This window comes from Podarcis liolepis, assembly GCF_965112155.1.
Source record: "Podarcis liolepis genome assembly, chromosome: 8".
In the NCBI taxonomy this organism is placed as follows: domain Eukaryota; kingdom Metazoa; phylum Chordata; class Lepidosauria; order Squamata; family Lacertidae; genus Podarcis; species Podarcis liolepis.
In genome coordinates this window covers 39,684,424-39,707,690 of record NC_139560.1, presented here as the reverse complement: position 1 = coordinate 39,707,690, position 23,267 = coordinate 39,684,424, and the positions used below count along the sequence as shown (strand labels likewise).

At 40.5% G+C, this 23,267-nt stretch overlaps 1 protein-coding gene and 1 long non-coding RNA gene across 13 annotated transcripts in view; one reads left to right on the top strand and one right to left on the bottom strand.

Annotated features, from left to right (window-relative positions):
- The window catches only part of ST18 (ST18 C2H2C-type zinc finger transcription factor), a 190,846-nt gene that overhangs the window by 17,954 nt on the left and 149,625 nt on the right, over positions 1-23,267 (bottom strand). For all 12 annotated transcript variants that reach the window (XR_014529337.1, XM_083517879.1, XM_083517880.1 and 9 more), the window contains 5 exons: positions 21,324-21,428; positions 20,639-20,844; positions 17,206-17,417; positions 7,273-7,518; positions 881-993 (listed from right to left, as the gene is read on the bottom strand). Coding sequence is in view for 11 of the 12 variants with exons in the window: in XM_083517879.1 (XP_083374005.1) it covers positions 881-993; positions 7,273-7,518; positions 17,206-17,417; positions 20,639-20,844; positions 21,324-21,428 (882 nt within the window). In the remaining variant the exon portion in view is untranslated. The remainder of the gene's footprint in view (positions 1-880; positions 994-7,272; positions 7,519-17,205; positions 17,418-20,638; positions 20,845-21,323; positions 21,429-23,267) is intronic.
- Positions 1-23,267, top strand: part of LOC310713624 — an 80,431-nt gene that overhangs the window by 51,679 nt on the left and 5,485 nt on the right. The window contains exon 6 of the long non-coding RNA XR_014529347.1: positions 20,767-20,883. This is a non-coding gene — a long non-coding RNA (uncharacterized lncRNA). The remainder of the gene's footprint in view (positions 1-20,766; positions 20,884-23,267) is intronic.

Genomic DNA, 23,267 nt, shown 5'->3' with positions numbered 1-23,267 from the left:
AAATGAGTGATAAACTTGTGCTATATCCCACTATATTCTAGACGTGGCTTATATATCGTGTGGAAACTGAAATATAATGTGGCAATTAATAGTTAGGAAAGCATTGTGAAAACGGAAACACTTCTCAGCCTTTTGGCTAAGAACAAGTGTAAAACGGAATAAACCATCTTGTGAATGCTGCCAGAGAAAGATAAAGAATATCAACTATTAATGATACATTGATCATATGAAACTGACTGATTAGGAACTGCTCTATTACATGTCAACAACTGCTCTATTAGAAACCTAGCTCTTCTTGGGCAAAGTTAATTTTTTTGCAACAAACACATTCTGTTGTTGTTTTGTGTTCCCACAGAATTGTAGCATTCAAACAGGCCTGTCTGTAGACTGATTTCAGGTACAGCAAACAGGAACTACTGTATTTTCCATCTGTAAGATGCCCCCATGTATAAGACACCCCCTGTTTTGGGGGATTCAGATTTAAGAAAATGGTGGGAGATGGCTCAGAGTATAAGACGCCCCCTAATTTTTGACATTATTTTAAAGGGGGAAAACCTAGTCTTACACACGGAAAAATACAGTAATTATTTGTGGGATCCAACCCCATGCAGGATATGGATGACCTGTTTATGAAGTGATCATTTCCCTGAAGTTTTCATACTTGCTACGTGGCATGAGCCAAAAGTAAAGGAGAATATTGCCCCAAATCTACCCAGAGATTTAAAGTCCAGTGCTAAAAAGGAAGATGTAATGGCACCCAATATTCTGCAGTGTATATTAGGGACGAGATCCAGCATTTCTTCACCCTGGGCAAATCAGCAGTGTGTGGACTTCTCAAGCCCATAGACAACAAGAAGGAAAGGAATGTTTTGTGACTCACGTGATCAGTTCCTTTTTGAGATCTCTTGAATGGAGCTTAGATTTTGGACTAGGAACCGAGACATCTGAGTATCTTTTTTCATCCAGGCTTTCAGGACAGCTCGCAGGATCTTTCTGAAATAACAGAAAAGAATGAGGTGCTTCTATCTTCAACACAATACTGGTAGCTAGAGCTGAACCAAAATTTCTCAGAAGACCTATTTCTGACTCTCTCTCTCCCGCCCCCTTTTCCCCTAGGAATGTTATCACAATTTAGAATGTTATCACAATATGCTCCATCTTTTGTTTGTGCAATGGCCACCATTCCCATCTTAGCAGGGTGAAAAATGGTGCCCAAACTGCCAACATAGCAGCTGCTGCTTGCAACATCAGCAAGACAAAGACAAAGCCTTGGGATGGGCAGAGTTAAGGTGCCAACCTATGGCCACTGCTAATGGAAAGCCTCAGCCCTAAGAAACGGTTTGAGAATTTCTCCTGTCCTTGGGAAAATTTAGTGAAAATGCTCCCCTAATCTGCTGATAATATCTCTGATGGAGCCCTTCTGGGGGTTTACCTAGCCCAAAACTAGCCACCCACAAGGCAAGGTGAGATGGCAGCAGATCCTAATCTTCATTCATCTCTTCTTCCCTGGTAGGGAGGGGCCCCCACCATATTGTGATTCGCTGCAGGTACCAGAATGTCTTGGGCTGACCCTGCTTCAGCCCCTAGGGTTCAGTTGCCTTCACTAGGAACCAAGGCTTTAGCATAGCAAGCCCTGTCCTGTGGAACTCATGACCTGTGCAGCTTCAGCAAGAACTGCCCCTGCTTTCTTTCAGACATCTCTTAAAAGCTGTATTTTTTAGGTAGGCCCTCACGTTTTTTTCTTTTTAACCAGCCATTATCTATTGCTGCTTTATTGCTGTTTTAATTATGTTTTACCTAGATGGATTGCTTTTATTGCATTGCATGCTGTAAGCATGCTGTATTGCATGCTCTAAGCCACCTTAATATATTGCATGAATGCCAAGGTTGCAGGTTCAACCTGTGTATGGGACAGCTGCATATTCCTGCATTGCAGGGGGTTGGACTAGATGATCCTTAGGTACATTCCAACTCTACAATTATAGGATTCTATGAAAGTGCAGGTCACAAATATTCAAACAATAAATAGGAAGGAGAAACTTGAGAGGCCATTCATGTGCATCACAAGTGCTGACTACTGTGGTCAGTTGATTCAGAGAAATAAGGTACCACTGATAACAAGCTTACTTCCAGTTAAGAGCTCTTTTTTTTTTTTTTTTTTACAAAAGTGGGGGGGATGTGTACAAAAGCTGAACTTCCCCATTATTTCCAGAACAGTCTGCCAAACTGCAGACTGTATTTGTGTGTATGTGGGGGGGGGGCGTTACTGGGGATGGCAGGGAAGCTCCACTAGTTTCAAGTTGAGTTCTTGCCAGTGCGCATATTCCTATGTGCACACAGGACGACAAAAATAAATGAATGAAATTCCATTAATGTGCAGATGGACATTTATATTGATTTCTGCAAAGACCAGAACATAATGACAACACGAATAACAGATAATAGCATCTGGCACTTTCAACATTTTAAACCCTGGAATCTTTGGAGAACTGACAGTTGAACTAAACTGACAGCTCCAGTTATTTCTCAGCACTTTCCTTTTGGAGAAAGTGTGAGCCTCTTCCAAATTCAGGATTATTTTTTTTAAGGGGCATCTGGACAGGCCATTTCTCAGTGTACGAGGGAGACAATATTTTCTAGAAATGACCAACAAAATCAGCCAACTGTTATGCATATGAACCAGAAAATAAATTAAAAATAGATTATTTTATTTTACTTTGAGGCAACTTACACCCTTATAATTTGAGAAGTTTCTAAGACTCCTGCTGTTATCTAGTGTTGGAAAAGCTGTAGAATTAAAAAAAACCAAAACATTTCAGAGACAGTAAGTTGACTTTAGAGGATCAGGAAGCTTGTGGGTTGGATGGCAAGCTTGACTTGTGAGGAAATAGTATTCTGTTAAAGTTTCAGATCTTTTTAAAAAGAGTGGTGCACAAAACCCACAACTTTTAAGCTGAGAATGTCTATGTGCTGAAAATCTTGGCAGCAATTTTTGTATACAGTATTGTCTCCATCAAGGTTTTATGTACTCAGATCCAAAGTCTTTTGTTTAATTCACAGAAATGTTTTGGGGTTGTTATATTTTTTACTTCTACAGCTGCAATCTATTGGATAAATCCCATAACTATCTCCAGGGATTTTCTAGATTCACTATGGAACAATTTGCCCTTTTGGAAACTTGGCTCATATCACCAGCAACAGGACCCAGTTGTGAGTTTGGTTCATTGGATGGGTTCAAATCAATACCAGCTGAATCGAAGTAATTTTATATTGAATTCACTCATTATCCTGGTTTAGGACTTCTTTATTAACAAACATTTTAGCATGTCTAAGACTGAAATGTGAGCATCTGTCTCACAACGAACACACTCCTCTTCCTCTTCCATCACCACAAATGCAACAACTGCTGAGGACCCAGGAAGATAAGGCACTTCTTTAGCAAGGTCAGCCTCAGAGATAGGAACAAGCACAGCAATCTTGTCTTGCAATTACTACCCCTGTCACAAGCTAGGAACAAGATCGGCTTATCCTTGTCCTTTTTCTCTACAAGCACCACAAGCTGTCACATAACTCTTTGGTGGTTTATTTTCCTCGTGGCTTCTGTATAGTCCTCTGATCATACCCACTTGCATCTAACATGTTTCAACCAGCCTCGTGTTCTCCTAACCCCTTTGCCCTGGGTGCTGCTGCCAGAAATTTAAAGCAAGATGCTAAACAATAACATCAACAAAAAGTGGGCCTGTATGGCAATTGTCTGCCTAAGGAGAGTGTCACTTCAACACAAGGTGTTTTGTTTTGTTTTGTTTTGTTTTGTTTTTAAAATCTATCACCTGTGAGATTGCTCAGGACCAGAAGACACACACATAATGACTAGCATGAAGGCACAGCTTTAAAATGGTTGCTTGTTGCAACTGACTTATTGCAGCATGTTAGTCGAGGAAACAGTCATGGCTAAGCAAGTAGAAAAATACTTTCTGTGAAGAAGGTATAAGGTTCATTTCCCTGTATCACCCAAGTCAGGTTGGGAAACCGTGGAGGGTCATTGCTAGTCAGTGCTGACCATGGGAGTCAATGAAGTGCCCTCTTCTACTACCACCACCATCCCTGATCATTGACTAGCTGGGGCAGGTCAGAGTTAAAATATACGTGTGTGGTAGAGGGACCACCAGTTTGGCTACCTCTGGTGCAAGCAATATTAAGCAATTTCTAGAACTGAAATCTGAGCAGTTGTATCAGAAGTTTAAGTAGCTGTTCTGTGTTTAATATTGGTATGCAGCAGTTATCCAAAAGATTCAGGAATTTTGTCCCATACTATGTGGGAATTAGTTCCCGTTTGCAGAGTATGCAGAAGAAAGCCCTGGGTTGTTTGGCCCTTTAATTAGTTCTCTTTTTCCTTCCTATAAAAATTATGCAAGACACTCTGTTTTAAAGTTCAAATAACATATAACTTTTTGTACTTGCAGTTACAGATTAAATATACAATGCAGGTAGGTGATACTTAAGTTGCTAAAACATCTTACATAGATTTGTATCTAAGGCTGACTAACATTTACAGACTGACTGAAACTCTGAGGCAGACAGCAGCCTAACACAACATACCTGCTGCTCTAACTGTTAAGACTCTTAAACTAACTGCCATAACTGAAATAACTGCCATAACTGCCTCAGGCATATGACATCGCAGAGTTCTACATCTCTTGCAATTAACCCTTTACGTATGCATTTCGGATGCTAACATCCCACAGACTCTTCACTCCCAAAATTTTCACTGACATGGAGAGGAAACTCTAATTTTCTGCTTTTTGACCACAAATAGCTTGCTCAGTATGAAACCACTATGGCAGCAAATAGTAATATGGCCTCCACCTGGCAGCCATTTTGCCTGTACCGTTCCTAAGTTACAGGGATATATAAAGCTGAACAAACTGTTCTGATTTCTGTTAATTTATCAAAGTGTCAGTCGGTTGGCATAAAAGGGTCAATGCTGATTATTTATTTATTTTTTTTGTCGTAAGAGAAAGTCCAAATAAACCTCCACTTTGCCTAGCTCTGGCAACAAGTTCCTATGGAAAACATGGCCAAAAAGATGGAGGGGGGAAGAAAACAAACAAACAAGCGGAAAAAAATACCCCACAACATCCTGCCAAAGCTCAATAAACACAAAAATGAAAAGAACATAACAAAAATCAAGGAAATCACCAGGTTTAAATTATAATTTAGTACAGTATCTCTTACAAATGATGAATTACTTTATGTAAATATTTGTCTTATTTATGAAGGGGTGGGCAGGGGACCACAGCTGCATTTTTTGTTTTCTATTCAGTTTCTATTGTAGGCCAAATTGATGTGCCATGTTGACATGCATATTGATGTTCTCTTCTAGTGTCTTTGTGAGGAACACAGAGGAGTAAATGGGATGCGGCTTATGTGTGGGGTTTTTTTAAAAAATGTGCTTGGTTTCTTTAACGACTAAATCTGAGCATTAGCTTTGGGTCAAGCTACAGATGACAGCAGCAGATCTGTGTCTTTAAACATGGATCTATACCAGTTTAATAATAATAATAATAATAATAATAATAATAATAATAATAATAATAATTTATTTATACCCCGTCCATCTGGCTGGGTTTTCCCAGCCACTCTGGGTGGGTCCTAGCCAATGATTAAAAACACAATACAGCATTAAACATTAAAAACTTCCCTAAACAGGGCTGCCTTCAGATGTCTTCTAAAAGTAAGATAGTTGCTTATTTCCTTGACATCTGATGGGAGGGTGTTTCACAGGGCGGGCACCACTACCAAGAAGGCCCTCCGCTGGTTCCCTGCAACCTCACTTCTTGCAATGAGGGAACTGCCAGAAGGCCCTCGGCGCTGGATCTCAGCGTCCGGGCTGAACGATGGAGGCAGAGATGCTCCTCTAGGTATACAGGACCGAGGCCGTTTACGGCTTTAAAGGTCAGCACCAACATTTTGAATTGTGCTTGGAAACGTATTGGAAGCCAATGTAGGTCTTTCAAGACCGGTGTTATATGATCTCGGTGGCCACTCCCAGTCACCAGTCTAGCTGCCGCATTCTGAATTAATTGCAGTTTCTGAATTGCCTTCAAAGGGAGCCCCATGTAGAGCATAATTTTATGCTTAACAGGCAGCAGAGATGCAATTTGAAGTGTGTGGGGGGAAGGGTGGATAGTCAGGGGCTCTTGCTCATTGCTTGCCTTTATGGCCCCTCCCTAGCCAGATTCACTTCCAGTGTCAGTACCAGAATGGATAAAAAAATGACCTTGGGGGAGAGGCTGCAGGATGCCAATGGGAAGCAGTGGACAGAGGTTGCAGCCCCTACATCATTGCTTTGTAAGTATAGCGCCATTTTACATATGATTGGGCAGGCCTGCACATTAATCCAGGAAGTCTGTACTTCACAAATCTTAGCCCTATGAGTTTGATCACAGGATTGCAGAGACTTTTATATTTTGACCTCATATTTCCCTAGGGATAAGAGATGTGTAGCCAAAGGGTTGAACTGAATAAAAGTATTTTAAATGCTAAGATTTAATGTTGAGTTTGCTGAGAGAGAGAAAAGCCTTTGGAAGAGCTTCATTGTTCTATCAAATCTCTTAAAGGAGTGATATTGCTAGCAAAGCAAAAATTACCATTTCTCTAAATCATGATGTATAAAGAATATGAATGCATAGCAGATCAGAGATAAAGCATTGTCATAACTTCTTAATTCTTAACGTCTATCATGGAAGTGTGAACTTTAATTATATATTGATCATATCATATATACAGAGCTGGAAAAATCTCATGCAGTTTCTTTCTTTTATTTTTTAAGGATTTAAAATGTTTTCATTATTCCCTACATAAACTGGTTCCCAAAATGTGATGCTACTTTCTAGGAATACTGATCATGCTTTCTAGAATGCATGATTTACAATGCAATCCTGTATGCATCTAATCAGAAGTAAGCCTCATTGAGTTCAATAGGACTTATTCCCAGGTAATTGGATACAGGATCATAACTTCACTGGCTTTCATAATGGTTCTAACTGCACATCCTTCCTATAGGCCAGGAAGGAAAAATCCGCATTAGCACCCTAATTCTTAGTACACTGTCTCATTCTTACTCCCACCAAAATGAATGGTGCCATTGACTTGCACATGGGCTTAGGAGTGGAGTACTAGCTGCCATAGCTCAAACTGGGTACTGTAAAATAAATTATTCCAAGATCAACAATTCCCTCCATGGTGTATTGTGATAAACAAAAAATATACCTCTTTCTCCTCCCCCTTTCTCGCCTGGCTCTTGCTATAGTTGATTGGCGTATCCCATCCTTCCTTTTCACACAACGCCTGGTAGAAGGTGGCATTGACCAGAATGCTGCCTGTTTTGAAGGGAGAAGAGGCAGGAGTGGGAACTGTTGTACTGAAAGACGTTAGCGGAGTACCCTTTTCTTGGTGCCGGTTCTTTTTCATGCTCAAATCCAGGGTGCCATTTTCATCCACTTCTATATCAGCTCCCTGATACGCAAGGGGAAAGAGAGAAATGTTTAGAGTGTGAACAGTTTGCAGCAACAACATAATAAGACTTGCAGAGCTTTTAAGGGATAAGTGGAAATGCCTGCTTTTATTTAAATTTATCTAAATCTAAAAAACCAGCTTTTCGATTTATACCCGTTAATATTTAATTCTTAGGCAGACTTAAGAGATACCTCTATAATGCTCTTTCCATGTTTCTATGCTTAAACACAGTAAGCAGAATAAGATGCTTCTTAAATGTAAACTATATGTACTAAATCTGAGGGGGGTTTTTTACAAAAAAGTTTAGCATTAAATCTCCTGAATCATTTCACTTTTACAGAGAACTATGATCCCTTTTCAGATAAAAGCATTAATTCACTGCTTAGCTCATCAACAGTATTATTATTACATTTCATCCACCCCCACTCTCTCACAATATTGCAACATCTGTATCAGAGGGGGAGGGGAAACAAATGTACAAATCAGACCCAAGGGGAGCATTTGTCATGGGTCTTTTATATATCACTGACAATCTCACTTTATCTCAAATGGAGCTTGAATTATAAAGAACTTTTAAAAGGTTTACTGTAATCAAGAGGTCCAGACTGTGTCCTTCCCTGAAATGCAAAGCTCCCTTGTGGACTGAGATGCAAGCTGTTATTCTTCATGGTCACCCTTGTTCTGCCATAAGGCCAAACTCTGTCATGCCTCTGAATGTTATGTGTGAATCATATTTCTCATCTGCTGCACTTTATTAAGAACATAAGAGCCTGCTGGATGAGGGCAGTGGACCATCTAGTCTAGCATCCTGCTCTTGCAGTGGCCAACCAGAGGCCTACACAAAGCCTGCAAGCAAGTTCTCAGTGCGAAAGCACACTCTTCTCATTTGTACAGAGAAATCTACCAGTTAAGTTAGTAGTTGTACAACAGTGTCTACACAGGTTAGAACGTCTGCCCCCTGCACCAGTCAAATAGCATGTGCATCCCAGGACATTATAGTACAGAAAACTGGGGCACTGCACTGGATTATCTGGTTATGATTGATCAGGGCCAGCCCAAGACATTTTGGCACCTGAGGCATACCACAAAATGGTGTCCCTCACCAAGGAAGAAATGGTGAGTGAAAATCTACATCAGGAACATGGAGGCAATAAAGATCCACTCTGGGAACAAGGGTAGGAGGAGACCAGCAGATCTGGCCTGCAAGGGGTGTGCCACTGCAGCAACAGTAACAGCCAATGCATTCATTGGAGGCCAGATCTCTTGCCCCTGTGGATCCTGTCACTTGAGGTGGTCAACTCACTTTGCGTCATGGCACAGTGCTTCATCAACAATCAGGCCAAAGAGCTTCAGAAGAGGCAAGGATTCACTATGGCAATAGTTTCCATAAACCCTTGCCTGTTCATTTGTATTGTAACTGACAGAACAGCCAGAGAAATTCACTGGGGAAATCTATATCACACATCCAAGATGTGTGGACTAGAAGAAGAGGAAAGTTTTTCTTCTAACTGTGGAAGGGAAGAGGAGGATCAATTAACCAATGGAGAGATTCAGTAGACAGCCAGATGCTGCTTAGGGATGGATGGGTGATATGTGGAATAGTGTTTCGGGTATGCATCTCCTTAAGAGCAGAACTATGCAGAACTCCAAAGCACTAGTTACATACCAGGCATACAATTATAATAAATATAATAATAATATTTTTTTTATTTGTATCCCACCCTCCCTGGTCAAAGCCGGGCCCAGTCATCTTGGATCAATTATTCCAGATATTTCTTTAAAATGCAGAGTAAAATCATGCAGAGTAAAATAACCAACACCTGGAAATGAAGGGTCAAGTGAGTCCATGTGCAGCCTACTTCTCCCCTGGGATGACTAACTTGTTGCTTGATGGAATCCTGTGGCTGTGCCTGGCCCTGGAGGTCTCATATTGTCTAACAGTATCTAGCCTAACGCTTTACCTCACATGCCTGACAAACAACTCAGCTGGTTGGCTAGAAAGGGGAGGGAGTTTTGAACATTGCCCACAATCAAAAGGAGAGTCAAATGTTCCTCAAACTTTGTACAGTCAGCAAATATCTCAATGGCATCCAGTTGTGAATGTAGATGTCAGGTACAATGTTGATTGAAAGAAGGCCAACCACTTAACATAGACAATCCTGGTAGCAGCATCCAGTTAGCAGAACAATTCCTGAGAAAAATAACTCATTTTGACCTAACGTGATCCAGCTGTAGCACTGTATGCTGCTTCTCAAAGCACTAGCCAGGAAATGTTATGCCTGCATGATGCTTAGACACAGGCCTAGGAAAAAAAGATCAGTTCATCTCAGTTCCTTCTGAAAAGTTGAAAACAATCAGGCCAATTGCCTGAGAGAGTGCAAGTTAGAAACTCTTGCGTTTGTTCCTCTCGTATGACAAAGTCCACATTTTCAATCCCCCAGCTTAAAGAGAGATATGCTTTATTATACTTATGGGAAGTAAATACACTTCTAATATGTTCATACACTAAGATGCTTTCGTTATATCTTTTTGCCCCTTTTTAGTAAATAGTTTAATCTCCTGTGATAGTTTTAAGCCCCGACTTTGACAGTACAGCTTATCCTGGATAATAACTTAGTAACCACAACATCTTATGCCATCTGTATAATATCAAATACATTTTTATATCAGCATTAAAAAAAAAAACCTTACTTACAAAAATCCAAGATATTAACTGTATCACTGCCAGCTGAACTTCCCAGGACCTGAGCACATTGTTGCCATGATTACCCTTGTGTTTTTTTGGCTTCATAGCTGATATATAAGTACAGCCATGAAACAGAGCTACAAGTAATCAAGTTTAATGGCCACTGTAAAGTAAAATGCTAAACATTGTAGTTGCTGACATTTTTCATAGGGGGAAAAAAAAAAACTTGGGTTAAGTCTGCCTGACCAACATTCACATAAAATGCCAGACCTCTGTGACAGATGGCTTAGGAGAAGATGCCATGCAATGGGGGATGCAGTAGTTTTATAGTGCAAAAACCATAAATAGTGCAGATTTTCTGTCACTGACAAAATACCAGCAACTCAGAAGGCAGGAGACAACAGCAAACAAATTCCATAAAACAGTCAAAGTCTTCTCAAATTAAATCACAGATCCAAACATGTCAGGAAACACATCTGACAGTTGGGAATCTGGCCTCATTTAGCAGCACCAAAGAGGCTTGGTTGGAAGACAATACACGTTTGTTGATGTGAATATGAAGATACTGGCTAGGGCTATCTTCTGATGTGCAAGGGAGTTGGGTTGGTGAGTATGTACCTAATTCAGATCAGAAAATACCCGGGTTGTGTAACAAGAGTGCAGATGGGGTTTAAGTGAGCTCACAGATGTACACAACCATCAAATACAGTCACAGAGAAATAGCCCCTTGTGCTCACAGGAGGATGGATCCCATGTTTACAGCATGGCCTTTTTATTCAGTCCAATATAAAATTGCTATAACTTTTGCTGCAGTCTCAACCAACGCCAGGTGGAAGACTATCAGATTCTCTCTCTCTCTCCCCCCACCCACATCCTGCCCTTACTAGTAGATCTTTCAGTGTTCTTTATTGTTCGAATGTTTTTAAATATCTGCATTGAAGTGATTATAAACAGAGAGTAAAGAACATTTCTAAAGGATAGAATTGCCTGCTTTATTTATACAGCTTATTTTCATCCTGTCAAAGTAAAGATGTGTTTACATTAGTGCTATGCTGAAAATACCTTCTGCTTTTTTAAAACATTCTCTACCAAATGACAAGAAAAGAAATTGCATTCAAAAAAATTCAAGGAGACATTGTTGGTGAAACTCTCCTGGGTGGGTTGCCAGATTTTTGTTGCAATTGCTTTACTTCTGAGGTAGCTCAGAATTTTTTTGAGTGTCCTTTCATCCTATGGCTAATTTATCCAGTGATCTGCATTCAGCAGCCTTCCTGGGTGCCTGCACTTCCTGAAAACCTCATAACATCCTTGACTGGGTTTCCCCGTAAGCATGGGAAGATGGGAAGGCTTCCAACTGAGCATCTGTCAGCTGTTCATTATTATTTGTTAAGTGAAATCTGTTTACTTTTAAAGAAATCTGAAAGGAAAGTTTTTTTCTAAGGCACAAGAGAAAACTTTCCATTTAAAAACACAATCAGTGAGAACTCTTAGCTCAGACACAGATTAGTCAGGCTTCCTGCCCTTCAGTTAAAACCCAGGGAAAAGTATCATAAGGTACCTCCCTCCCAATGGGGCTTTTTCAGAGCAGAAGATGTGGGCAGCCAAGGAGGCTGCTAGACACTGGAGAAATGTTTATTGGAAAGAAAACACACACCCCACCTTCAGATGCCTGGACTCAATCCCAAAGCATTCTGCAAATGAGGCAAAAAAGGGGATGTTCCTTTTGTGAAGCAGAAAACTCTTAAGAAATTGGGGGCAGGCTTTGGCCCAGCAGTATTTTGAATGTCTTTAGGAGGTAAGCGATACTTTAAGAAGAATCATGAAGTTTCTTTCTCGAGATTAGAGTAACTTAGAGTGTGTGAGGGACACTGTATTATTTCTGGTTTATTTTTTATCTGCCTGAAAGAAAGACGAAATCATGCAGCTTTTATTGTGTTGAATAGTATTTTTAAAAATGTTTTGGTCATTTTATTTTTTGGGAACTGCCTAGAGAACATGTATTATTGAGTGGCCAATGCAAAGTACAGTGGTACCTCGGGTTATGTACTTGATTCGTTCCAGAGGTCTGCTGTTAAGCTGAAACTGTTCTTAACCTGAGGTACCACTTTAGCTAATGGGGCCTCCTGCTGCTGTTGCACCGCCGAAGCATGATTTCTGTTCTCATCCTGAAGCAAAGTTCTTAACCTGAAGCACTATTTCTGGGTTAGCGGAGTCTGTAACCTGAAGCGTATGTAACCTGAAGCATATGTAACCTGAGGTACCATTGTATAGCCAACAAACAAACAAATACAGTTACAGATAGGTAGCCGTGTTGGTCTGCCATAGTCAAAATAAAAAAATTCCTTCCAGTATCACCTTAAAGACCAACTAAGTTAGTTCTTGGTATGAGCTTTCGTGTGCATGCACACTTCTTCACTTCTTCATCTGAAGAAGTGTGCATGCACACGAAAGCTCATACCAAGAACTAACTTAGTTGGTCTTTAAGGTGCTACTGGAAGGAATTTTTTTATTTAAACAAACAAATATTAATTCTAAATATTCCTTTCTAATTCCTTTCAAGCAGGAGTGAAGCTCTGGCCTGCAGGCCAAATGTGGCCTACTTGGCCAACTCAGTCAGGACCCCTGAAAGTGCCCCAGGTTATCCCTCATGTACTTCTGCTTTAAAGACACCTGAGCCAATGCCCATCACCACAACTTGAAGCAGTAAGTTCAGTGACTTAATTATGTACTATGTAACGTATTTCAGTGATCCTCAAGAAGCAGTGCTCCCAGGGTTCTGACCAATGGGCCCAAAAACAATGGGACAACTGACAAGAACTTAGCAGTTCTTTTTATTTTATTTTTTTAAAAAAATATTTTCTGTGGTTTTTATGGTTGTATGCAACTAAGTGATACTCAGAGTAGACCCACTGAAATCAATGGATTCGAGTGAGTGATAGTGGGTCTACTCTGAGTATCACTTAATTGGACATCACCATTAGTGTTTAATACAGTGGAATAACTTTAAAATTAGATTACCTTTCTTTTGATTCTGGCAGCACTGCGCTCTCTCTCTCTCTCTCTCTCTCTCTCTCTCTCTCTCTCTCTCTCTCTCTCACACACACACACACAAATGCCCACATGCACGCACACACACACAAAATTATCTTTGGGTACAGTTCTGATTCACTTGTCAACTTCACTATTACTAATACAAGGAAAGAGAGGAAAAACAAATATGTTTTTCATCCTAGTTTGTGCTGTTTGCTTTTCTGTTTTGTTTTCTTTCAAGGCACAGTATGTATATGTCATTTTGTCCAAACATGTTGGGAGGAAAACACGCAAACATTAAATAGAATTCTTGGCAAGAGGCAGCTCAGAGGAGAAAGACAGAATGTACGGCTTGTTTCTTCTTTTTTGAGTGGCAGCCACATAAGCCATAAGATAAAACTGGGGGAAACTGTGTCTTGATGTGATTGATATGTGATGCTATATGACATGACACAACAACTTGCATTAGAGTAGAAGTTGTGAATCTTAACAGCTCCAAAAATCATTTTGCCACATTGTTGGACAAGGCCACGTGCAACAGGTTAATCTGAAAGGTTTCACTTCAACCCTTGGTGCTTAAGGCTGAGTCATTGGTAAATCTCTTATTTTTCTTTCAGTCAATCAAAAAATGAAACAAGAGAGATAAGCTCTTGTTATTTAAATGCACCAGGATTGTCAAAACCAACTCTAATTTTTATTTTTAATTTTCCTGGTAATTAACTATATTTGCATGCAGTTGATTGTAGACAAATGTAGAATATCTGCAATCTGATTCAGTTATCCAAATTAATTTCTAGAGGTTTGTACACAATATATGAAACATCACATGAGATCTCTGAGCCTTTCCTAGATTCCACTATCGCTGCCATTGTATTTGGGGAAAATATATTTGTGATCATTTTATTTATGCTGCTAATTATACCTTTCCCTTAAAGCATGTATTGCCTTAAAGCATTGTGTTTGGTGGATGTTCCTAGTATAAATGTGGATTGAATTTTGTATTGCAAACCCAGCGAATACAGCTATGAAGTGGTACCCTCCGGAAACAGATCCTCTGAAAACAGATCCTTCCACATGGCATGTTTCTGGCAGGAATTCCCACCAAGTGAAAAGGTCACGAGGAGTCACTAAAGTGCCCCTTGCACTTGGGTGAGAATTGCTGCAAGAAACACGCCCTCGAGGGAGGAAATGATTCTGAAACATGTTGCACCTGAAATAAATCTCATTTCTAGAGCCTGGATTTTTTTTCCCTTTTCCTTTTTTTGCCATTCAGATGTGCTTTCCCCCCAGATTTAATAAAAAGCTGGATTTTTGAAAAAAAGAGAGAAAGAGACTGATGCCCTGTTCCAAAATGCATACTAATAAGGAAATAAAACTGACAGATAAGACAATCTGGAGACAATGAGGGATGCTTTTTGTCCTGATCCCTGGGGTTCGAATTTGAAAGCTGGTGAGCATCATTTTTACCCTTCCATCCATCCCATTCTCGCGACCCAGAATATATTTTCTTGCATTATGGTGAGCAGAATAGATAACATTTAAAGAGAGGATAGTTATAGGCAAGGCCAAAGAGAGGATATATTAATGCCAATTATGTTGCTGTTCCCTTTTTGTTTTATTTTAGTAGATATAAGTAGAGCTATGGTGGGCTTCAGGAAGAATAACTGGATGTTGGCAGGTTACTTCACAGTCTTTGTTTAAAAACTCATGACTCAATCTACCAAGAACTTTTCATTGACAAGTAACTCTGAAACAAATAGAATTTACACAAAAGCACTGCTGTTCATTCATGTTTACAGAGGAGATGTCACCAGTAGGGGTTTCTTTTCTGAGGGGCTGGGAGGTTCACATGGAAAAGCTGGATTGGATTTGAGAGGAGAGAAAGTTATACCCTTTCAATTTTATTTTATTTTTAAATCCAAACTAAATGAAGGCATTTCTTGAGAAGGTGGTGCGCAGGCTGCAAATGCATCTTTGCAATTAAAAGAAAAATAATGTGCAGTGTGAACAAAAAAACAAAGTGATCATCAAATTAAAACCAAACAAGTTTACAGTATTTGATTCACTTTATATTTTAAAACCTCAGTAATTTGTTTTAGTTTAGGCACCTGCATCCATAGACTATTGCAGTATGCATTTCTCTGTTTAAAATTTCAATTTCCTAAAAAGGAGCACTATCCAAACCAAATAAAAAGAATGTGTGTGATTTTGGCTACTTCGTCTCTTTGAGCTTTGCTTGCCTTCACTCTGGCCAGAAGCTAATTCTCATTCTTCTGTCAGATATTTTGTACCACTGGTTGTCATCATGCCCTGCTGGAAGTTTGGCAAAAGTGAAGGCTGGCAGAGGACAATGCCTGACGACCATTTTAATACACACAAAAAATTATTTCTGGATGAAAATCACACCCACCCACCTCCTATATGCCCCAAATGCTGCCATGAGTGGTTACGATTGCCTTCCGCTTTTTTGGCAAACGCAAAACAGGTGTACAGCTGAAGAAGAAGAACAATAATAATCTTATGCCTGGTCCCTTTATTACCTTTCTTTGGCAAGAAAGGTCTGTTTCTAAGGTCAGCCAAAGGTAGGGGAAGCAATTTAATACAGCCTCTGGCACCAGTCTCCTTTTCAACAAGAGGGGGTGGGGGTGGCAAAGTAATATCTGCCATAGTCCAGCACTAGAAAATGTCTCCGGCCAATATCGTGAATAAAAGCTGTGGATGCAGAGATAGCCAGCAACACACCCTGGGCCCTAAAAATGGAGTTGTCTTGATAGGCAGGCTTTGAATGCAAGGATGTCACTATCGTTGGCTCCGAGAACCTGGCTGCTGCAACGGCAGTTGGGTGTGAGGGGGGCGGGGAGGAAAACCAGAAAATTCTACTGCACTGAAGACAGGCCTCAGATATCTGATCTGATTTTGCCCGTGCGATAAAAAGATGAGCTTTCCCACTAGGCAAAGCAGTCAGTTATGTGGAACAGGAGTCCCGCTGAAGAAGCATCTCTTCGGCCAGAATAACTGCTCTCAAGATCCTGTCGTTATGAGTCTGCTGCGGCATTACACAGTGGAAAGCTTGCTAAACAGACATCTCTCTGTGTCCCAGAGAATGTCTCCAAGTACAAAGGCAATGTTGTATGTGCCATTCTATAACACTTTTCATTCATCACCCATTTCCATGCCCTGCTCCCGTCTATCTTTTCTACAAGATGGATTATGTGAGCTTCTGCCAACAACATGGTCCAGTCCCTAATGGTGCTATAAATGGTATCCAATGGTACTAAATACAGCTTTCAACAACAACGGGCCGAAGTTGTTTGTTTTCCAGGTTTCATAGCCAGAGGTGTTTTATACCCTATGGAGCAAGGTTTTTCACAACACAAAAGTTACTTTTGTAACTCTTGGTGCACCCTGAAAATAAAACTTGATTACAAGGAAATAGGCAGAATTATCAATGGGCTATTCAGATGATCTTTCCCTATGTTCATCACGCATCACACCTTTTATTCACCTCTTTAAAATATTCAGTGGAATTATCAGTAGCAAAAACAGCAAAACAGAGATCTGTGATAGCCCCTCCCCATCTCATTTCTATTAATTTTAATAACCAGACTAATGCTGGTAACTTGCAGTAGTATTTGCACCATGCAAATAAGCCTCATTTCAACAGATTCTGCACCACTATCTCCAAAAAACCATTTCTGGAGTCAGAGTTCCCTCCTCTTTCTTCCCTTATTATTATTATAGTGACTTTCCACAGCACAGTTTGTGCATTTCTTTTCTTCCACTATCTCCCCCTACCCCCACCCTCTCATCTCTCTTCAAAAGAACATGCAAAAAGGGGCTGCTCTTTTTCCCTCTCTCTCTTTCGCACTTGGAAGGGAAGGAAGGAATTGAATGCAATCACTAATATGAAAGACAGTTTATTCACACAGTTCAGTAGCTAGCACACCCTCCAGGTTCTTGGACTTGCCTACCTTGGCAGACAGACTCTGTGGTTTGTTGGAGAGGATCTCTGCTGCTTCCCTGCAGTGGGTGGAAAGGTTCAGGATTGCAGCAGCTGCTGCTATGTGGGTGTCTTCACTACATTGACCGTAGCCATAAGAGTTGGCATGGCAAGGGCTCTGTGTGTGGGCGCTAGCACTAGGCAGCCGATTAGAAAATTTCCCTGGATTTGAAAAATGCTTTGCTGTTGAAAAGAGATTTGATTAGAAATAGCTCGAGTGCAACTGTCCCTCTGTTAAAGATACTGGGGTTTTATGTATTATCATTTTATACAATAAAAACAGGCAAATAATACATTAAAGTAAGTCTGTTTTTTACTGGGAGCTCTACCATTGCTATTAAGAAGCATCAGAATTCAATGCATTTAAAACATGAGATCATGAGATTAGTTAAGAAACCCAGAGTTGCTTTATAAATGTGCAGGTGCTCCCATTTTCAGTGAGAGCCTAAATTGTGGGTCCTTTCCTCAAGACTTAATCACTCCTTACACAAGAAATCTTTCACTTCCATCAAGTCCAGTGGTGGATGAATAAAGAACAAACAATATTTGGCTCAGCTGTAATTTAAACACAAATGGGCTTGGAAACTTTATTAACATAAACATGATGAATTCCATGGAACTCTGAGTTATAATATATAAAACCAAATCAAAATTAATCGGCCTAAGCTATAACAATGCTGGGTTGTAGCCAAAAATGGTTTGCCTCAAGTTTACTGCAATGTTTTGCTCTTCTTGTGAAATCAGTTTGAATCTTAGAAGGCTGGAGCAGTTAAATAAAATATAATACATAAGAAAATGAATATAGAGCATACTGTAAGTGTCAGCTATATTAAAAATCAAGAAAACAGAGCTAGGGTTCGCCAACAGCGCGCCCCATGTCACCTCAGAAGTAAATTCAATTACTTCAGTGGCACTTCCTTCCTTTTCCTCCACTGTGTTTCCCTTTCAGAAGGTATTCCCTTTCCCAGGACACCAAAGCATCTTTTTAAATTCCTTGGCTGCTATTATTATTATTATTATTATTATTATGAAATGGTTTAGAAATTAGGCATATGAGCAATTTAAACAGAGAATCTTGGGCAGGGATGAACCTTCATATATTGTTGGACTCCAACTCCCATGAGCCCCAGGCAGCTTTGCTGATGGTCAGAGATTATGGGAGCTGTAGTCCAGCAACATCTGGAGAGTTAGGTGTTCCCTAACCCTGATCTAGGGGAAATGTTTCGTGAAGAGCAGCAGTAGTGGCAGGCTTTGGGCTCTCAAATTTCAGCAGCGTCCTGTGTGACACTAACATTTGGCACCCCCACCTCTCCCGCTCTGTTTTACAGCATTGGTCTGGCGTGCCCTGCAGCATGGCACCCAGTATGACCGCACCAGTCATGCCACCCTGAAATTGCCTCTGGAAGCAGTCTTTTTGTAAAGTGCCCATGCACTTTGTTGTCACAATGCCTATTGACTTCACACCATTTAAAAAGGGTGTCTTTCTGAAATGGCAATTTGGGTGTGCCCACAGCTCATGTGTAGTTGTCTCTGTGGACCCCAGCCAAAGCTTTAAATTGCCAGATGATATTGCTTCAAAGCCTCTGGACTCAAAAATTATGTGAACAGCTATTTCTTAGGGGACTCCAAGAGTCATGTAGTAATGACATTTGTGCCAAGATTTTTGGCAGCCCAAGAAATGTCAGAAATATTGTCCAGGATCTTGTTTGCTGTTTCAATACAAAGATATATCAGAGGTTCTCAGGAATAGTTTCTTCAGGCCTGGCAGATTACAGACAGGATTTTCAGTTCAGAGGGGATTGACTTTGAATTGAGAAAATACAACCTACCAGGCCCTATATTTTGACAAGGAGTATGCATAAAATCCTTTAGGGACAGGATGACAGTTAAAGTAGACCCACTAAAATCAATGGGGCTTAATGTAGATTCATTAAAACCAATGATGACTAACTTAAGTATGAACAAGACTGGATCTAACCCATTCAGACAAATTGTGGTGTGCATAATCTAAAGTAGTTTCTAAATTCAGGTAAACCCTCAACCCAGCCTTTAAAAAAAAGGTTTGGGGTTTCTTTGGAGACAGGATCGTGTGCAGGAAGGTGAGAGGCGGAAGAGGCAGTTTTGTCACACAGCTCTGCATGCAAATTGAAGGAGCAACTTGTGTGCCAGCTGTGAGTCAGGGGCCACTAGCAGAAGCAAAAAAGCAACCTGTCTCCTCTCATATCAGTACAAATATCACATCACCCATCAGACTAGTGTACCCCCCCCCCCCGTTATGCAATTCAAACCTGAACAATAGTTTGAAACTCATCTAGTTTTTCTAAATAGATCATGAGCAGTGGCGGATGGTGACCATTGAGATTGGTGGGGCAGAAGACAGGGAGACAAGCAGTAGGTGAATCCAAAGCTAATTTAAGACAGAGCTATTCCCTTACTAATTTTAAGTCCTGCAGCAGACTCTAGGGGCTACCTAAGGGCAGAGTGACGTTGCTGGGGCAGTGCCCCATTCACCCTAGTGGACAAGCCCACCACTGGTCATGAGTGTAATATCACAACACTATTTTTAACTGACCAGTGGATCCTGTCCACTTGATTTTTATGGGGTTATTTTCAATATAAATCATTATGAACAAGTGTCACAGATTTCAGGCAATAAGCAAATATCAAGTGCTACATTCCATATATAGGTTTGGTGCTGCGTTTTCAAGTAAAAATAAATAAATACTGGACACCTCAGTCCATTAAGCAACTCATAGATTACTTGTATTGAATGCCCTGAAGTTTTTAATGTTTGATGTTTTATCGCTTTTCTATTATTTTTTATTATTATTATTATTATTATTATTATTATTATTATTATTATTATTATGTTGGGATCCATCCAGAGTGGCTGGGGAAACCCAGCCAGATGAGTGGGGTATAAATAATAATAATAATAATAAGTAGTAGTAGTAGTAGTAGTAGTAGTAGTAGTTAACTGTGCATGTGTGATTGAGATCAGCTATTCCTTTACTATGGTAAGGTGAGGAACCAAGAGCTCTCTATATGTTGTTAGACTTCAGCTCCAGTCTGCATGGCCAATGGTCAGGGATGATGGGAGTTGTAGTCCAGTAAAATATGGTTCCCATCACCCTACTATGGTATGTTTGGAAATGTTTTGGTCAACCAGTGCTGCTTAGCTATGCTAGGCTATGTCCAATTAAGGTTGGATTGCATTGGTTTTAGATGCTAATGTGCATATTTTTTATGCTTCCAAGAACGTTGTTATGTTATTATCCACCCTGAAACAGTTTTTTTGCAATGAAAGGCAGAATATAAATTTTGGAAACACAATAAAATAATATTTGTATATTCATGCAAGCTGATATAGAAATAGAGATTGAATTTGTCTGCCTTCCACTTACATTCAAGGAACTGTGGCGGGGTTTGTCCTTGCATAGCTGGCACCAATGTACGTTTGCCAAAGACTTGGGCATCAAAACTAGCATAGTCAAATGGTACTTTCCCACATTTCTCTTGCTCTCTTATGAAGGAGGTTCTGGGGGATGGTGCTGGTTGAGCAGATCGGCAGCTATACTGAGATATCTCAAGTTGCTTCACCAAGTTTGTTCTGCAGAGAAAATGAAGGGAACAATAAGAAAGAACAATAGTGAGTATGGTTTCAAAAATGCTGCAGTGCTGAGTGTTCCTGTTTAGTACTCCAGCTTGCCATCCTTGCCATCCTTCAGGATACTCCATCCCATTCCCCCTCCCACCTAGTTTTCCCATTTCCATTCCCCACAATAGTTAGCATTCTGTGGCAACTGAGCATGCACAGTCCTTACTGTGCTAGTTTTTACCCCATTTACTAACTGCATGCATAATGCATTTTGTACTCATGGAAAAGGAGTCACAAAGTTAGTTCTCCATGCAGGAAAAGCCACTTGACCTGTACAGAGTAAAACAAAACACCAGAAATAGCTGGCTAAATTTGCACCTCAATCTGTTTACTCATTCCAAGTCTCCTGTGTCTTCCACAAACAGGAAAAAGCAAACAGGAATATTTTAGGGCATTTCACATTATAATGTTATAATGTAAGTGAGGCTTACCTGTGGACCTGATCATGGCACTGCCCTGTTTTGGGAGACTCATGCTGATTTTTTTCCTGAGACATTGCCATTTTTTCAGCTGCAGCAATTGGGCAGCCAGAAAGACTGTTTAAAAGAGATTTGCCACATATGAGGAGCCGTGAACAACCTGCATTTCTTCTCTCCAAAGATCTAGGATCTTTATAGTGCATTTTGGCAGCATAAACAAAATACTCCCCACATGATTCTGTGGTTCATCTAGATCTCACTATTCTAGCTTATGGAAGTCCAACCATGTCTCTTTCCAGAGCTAACTCAGGCATCTCTTTCCTGCTGGGGCTTCCTCCCCCCTGCATTTTTTGATCGTTGCAGGTTTGGGCAACTCTTGAGCAAGATGTTCTCAATAGGAAGGTCTGCCCTTGTCCTCACTAGCGGCACTGCTGCCCATTCATTTGACCTCTCCCTCGGTGTCCAGTGATGCTGAATCTTAATACCTGCCCTGTTAGACTGCCCTTGTTCATCCACTCATACTTCAGCCCTGGGCTGTGAACTCCTCACCTGCCCTTCGCTACTACCACCAGTAGTAAAATTGTCTGTGTAAATATTATATTCATAGTATAATGCTCATTTCTGTATCTATTTCTGTTGGGGTGAAGTCAACCCAAGCCAAATGTATCAATGATTTTGGTCTGTTGGATAAAATCATGATGAATCATAACCTGAACATATGTTGAGGAAGTCAGAAGAAGTACATTTGGGGTTGAAGGGAATCAAATCAGATTGCTTTCACCACACAAAATTGGTTTTATCTGTGTTCCTTTGGAATTTGCTTTAATTCCTGTTGTTCCTAGTTATTAATTAAGGTGAAGCAACATGACTATTTAACTTATATACAAATATGCAATTCAAAGCAAAAGTAAAAAATAATATCAGAGAGTGGGCAGCGCACATTTATATAGATCTTCCCTGTCTCTTTGGGCAGAAGTGATGAACTGCCTGCCTGTTAGCCAAGTCTCCCTACCCTCACCCAAGCAATTTCATCTGCCCTCCAAGAACTCAGAAATGCAACAACGGCATCTGCAGCAAGTCCCTCTGCTGCACTGGGCTGGAAGGAGAGAGTTAAATCATGCCCTCTCTGCTCATCAAATCAATGATCTGTAGAGCAGAGGGCAAGATTTTCCCCTCAATCTTGGTACTGGACAAGACAGAGTTTCCTCTCTGACCAGCACTGTAATGGGGGGAACTAACCTTTGCTCTTCTTCTGATCTGCACAGATTGCTGGGAAGTGCGAGGGACCCCCTCTCTGAATGTGTGTGTGCTCTGATGAGTGTGTAATATGTGCATGCTCACTTTTTTAGACATACCCACACCCATGGCACATGTCCCCCAGAGGGCAATCACCCCCAAAAGGCTAGCCACCCTATCTCTAAGCATTGGTTTCAATAGCTTATGATCATTGAGTGAACCTATTTCTAGTGCATTTATCCATAAACACTAATATTTTCAATACTGCACTAAAGTAAATTGGCACAATGCAGTCAAAGTTAAGCACTTTTAACTCTCAAATATGCCACTGGGACCATTAAATATGTGCTCAACTCTCTACCACTGAAAACACTGAATCTAGAAGTGCTTCATTTTGGCTGGATTGTGTCCTAAAATTGTACACACTATACAGATACCACTTGTAGGGTATAAGGGATGGTTTTATGGGGGTAGGATTGCAGAAGCCAAGTACCTATGCTGCCATTTTGATATACTGTGAGTGACAAATATTAATTAAAATGTTCCCTTCTTGAACAGGTTAGTTCAGGGATGGGGCAACAGTAGCCCTGCAGATGTTATTGGGTTGTAGTTTCCATCAACATTGAGCATTGGCATGCCAGTTGTGGATAGAGGGAAGTGGATTTCAACAACATCTGGAGTCGACAGTTTCTGCATCCCTGGCCTAGTTTATCACCAGTG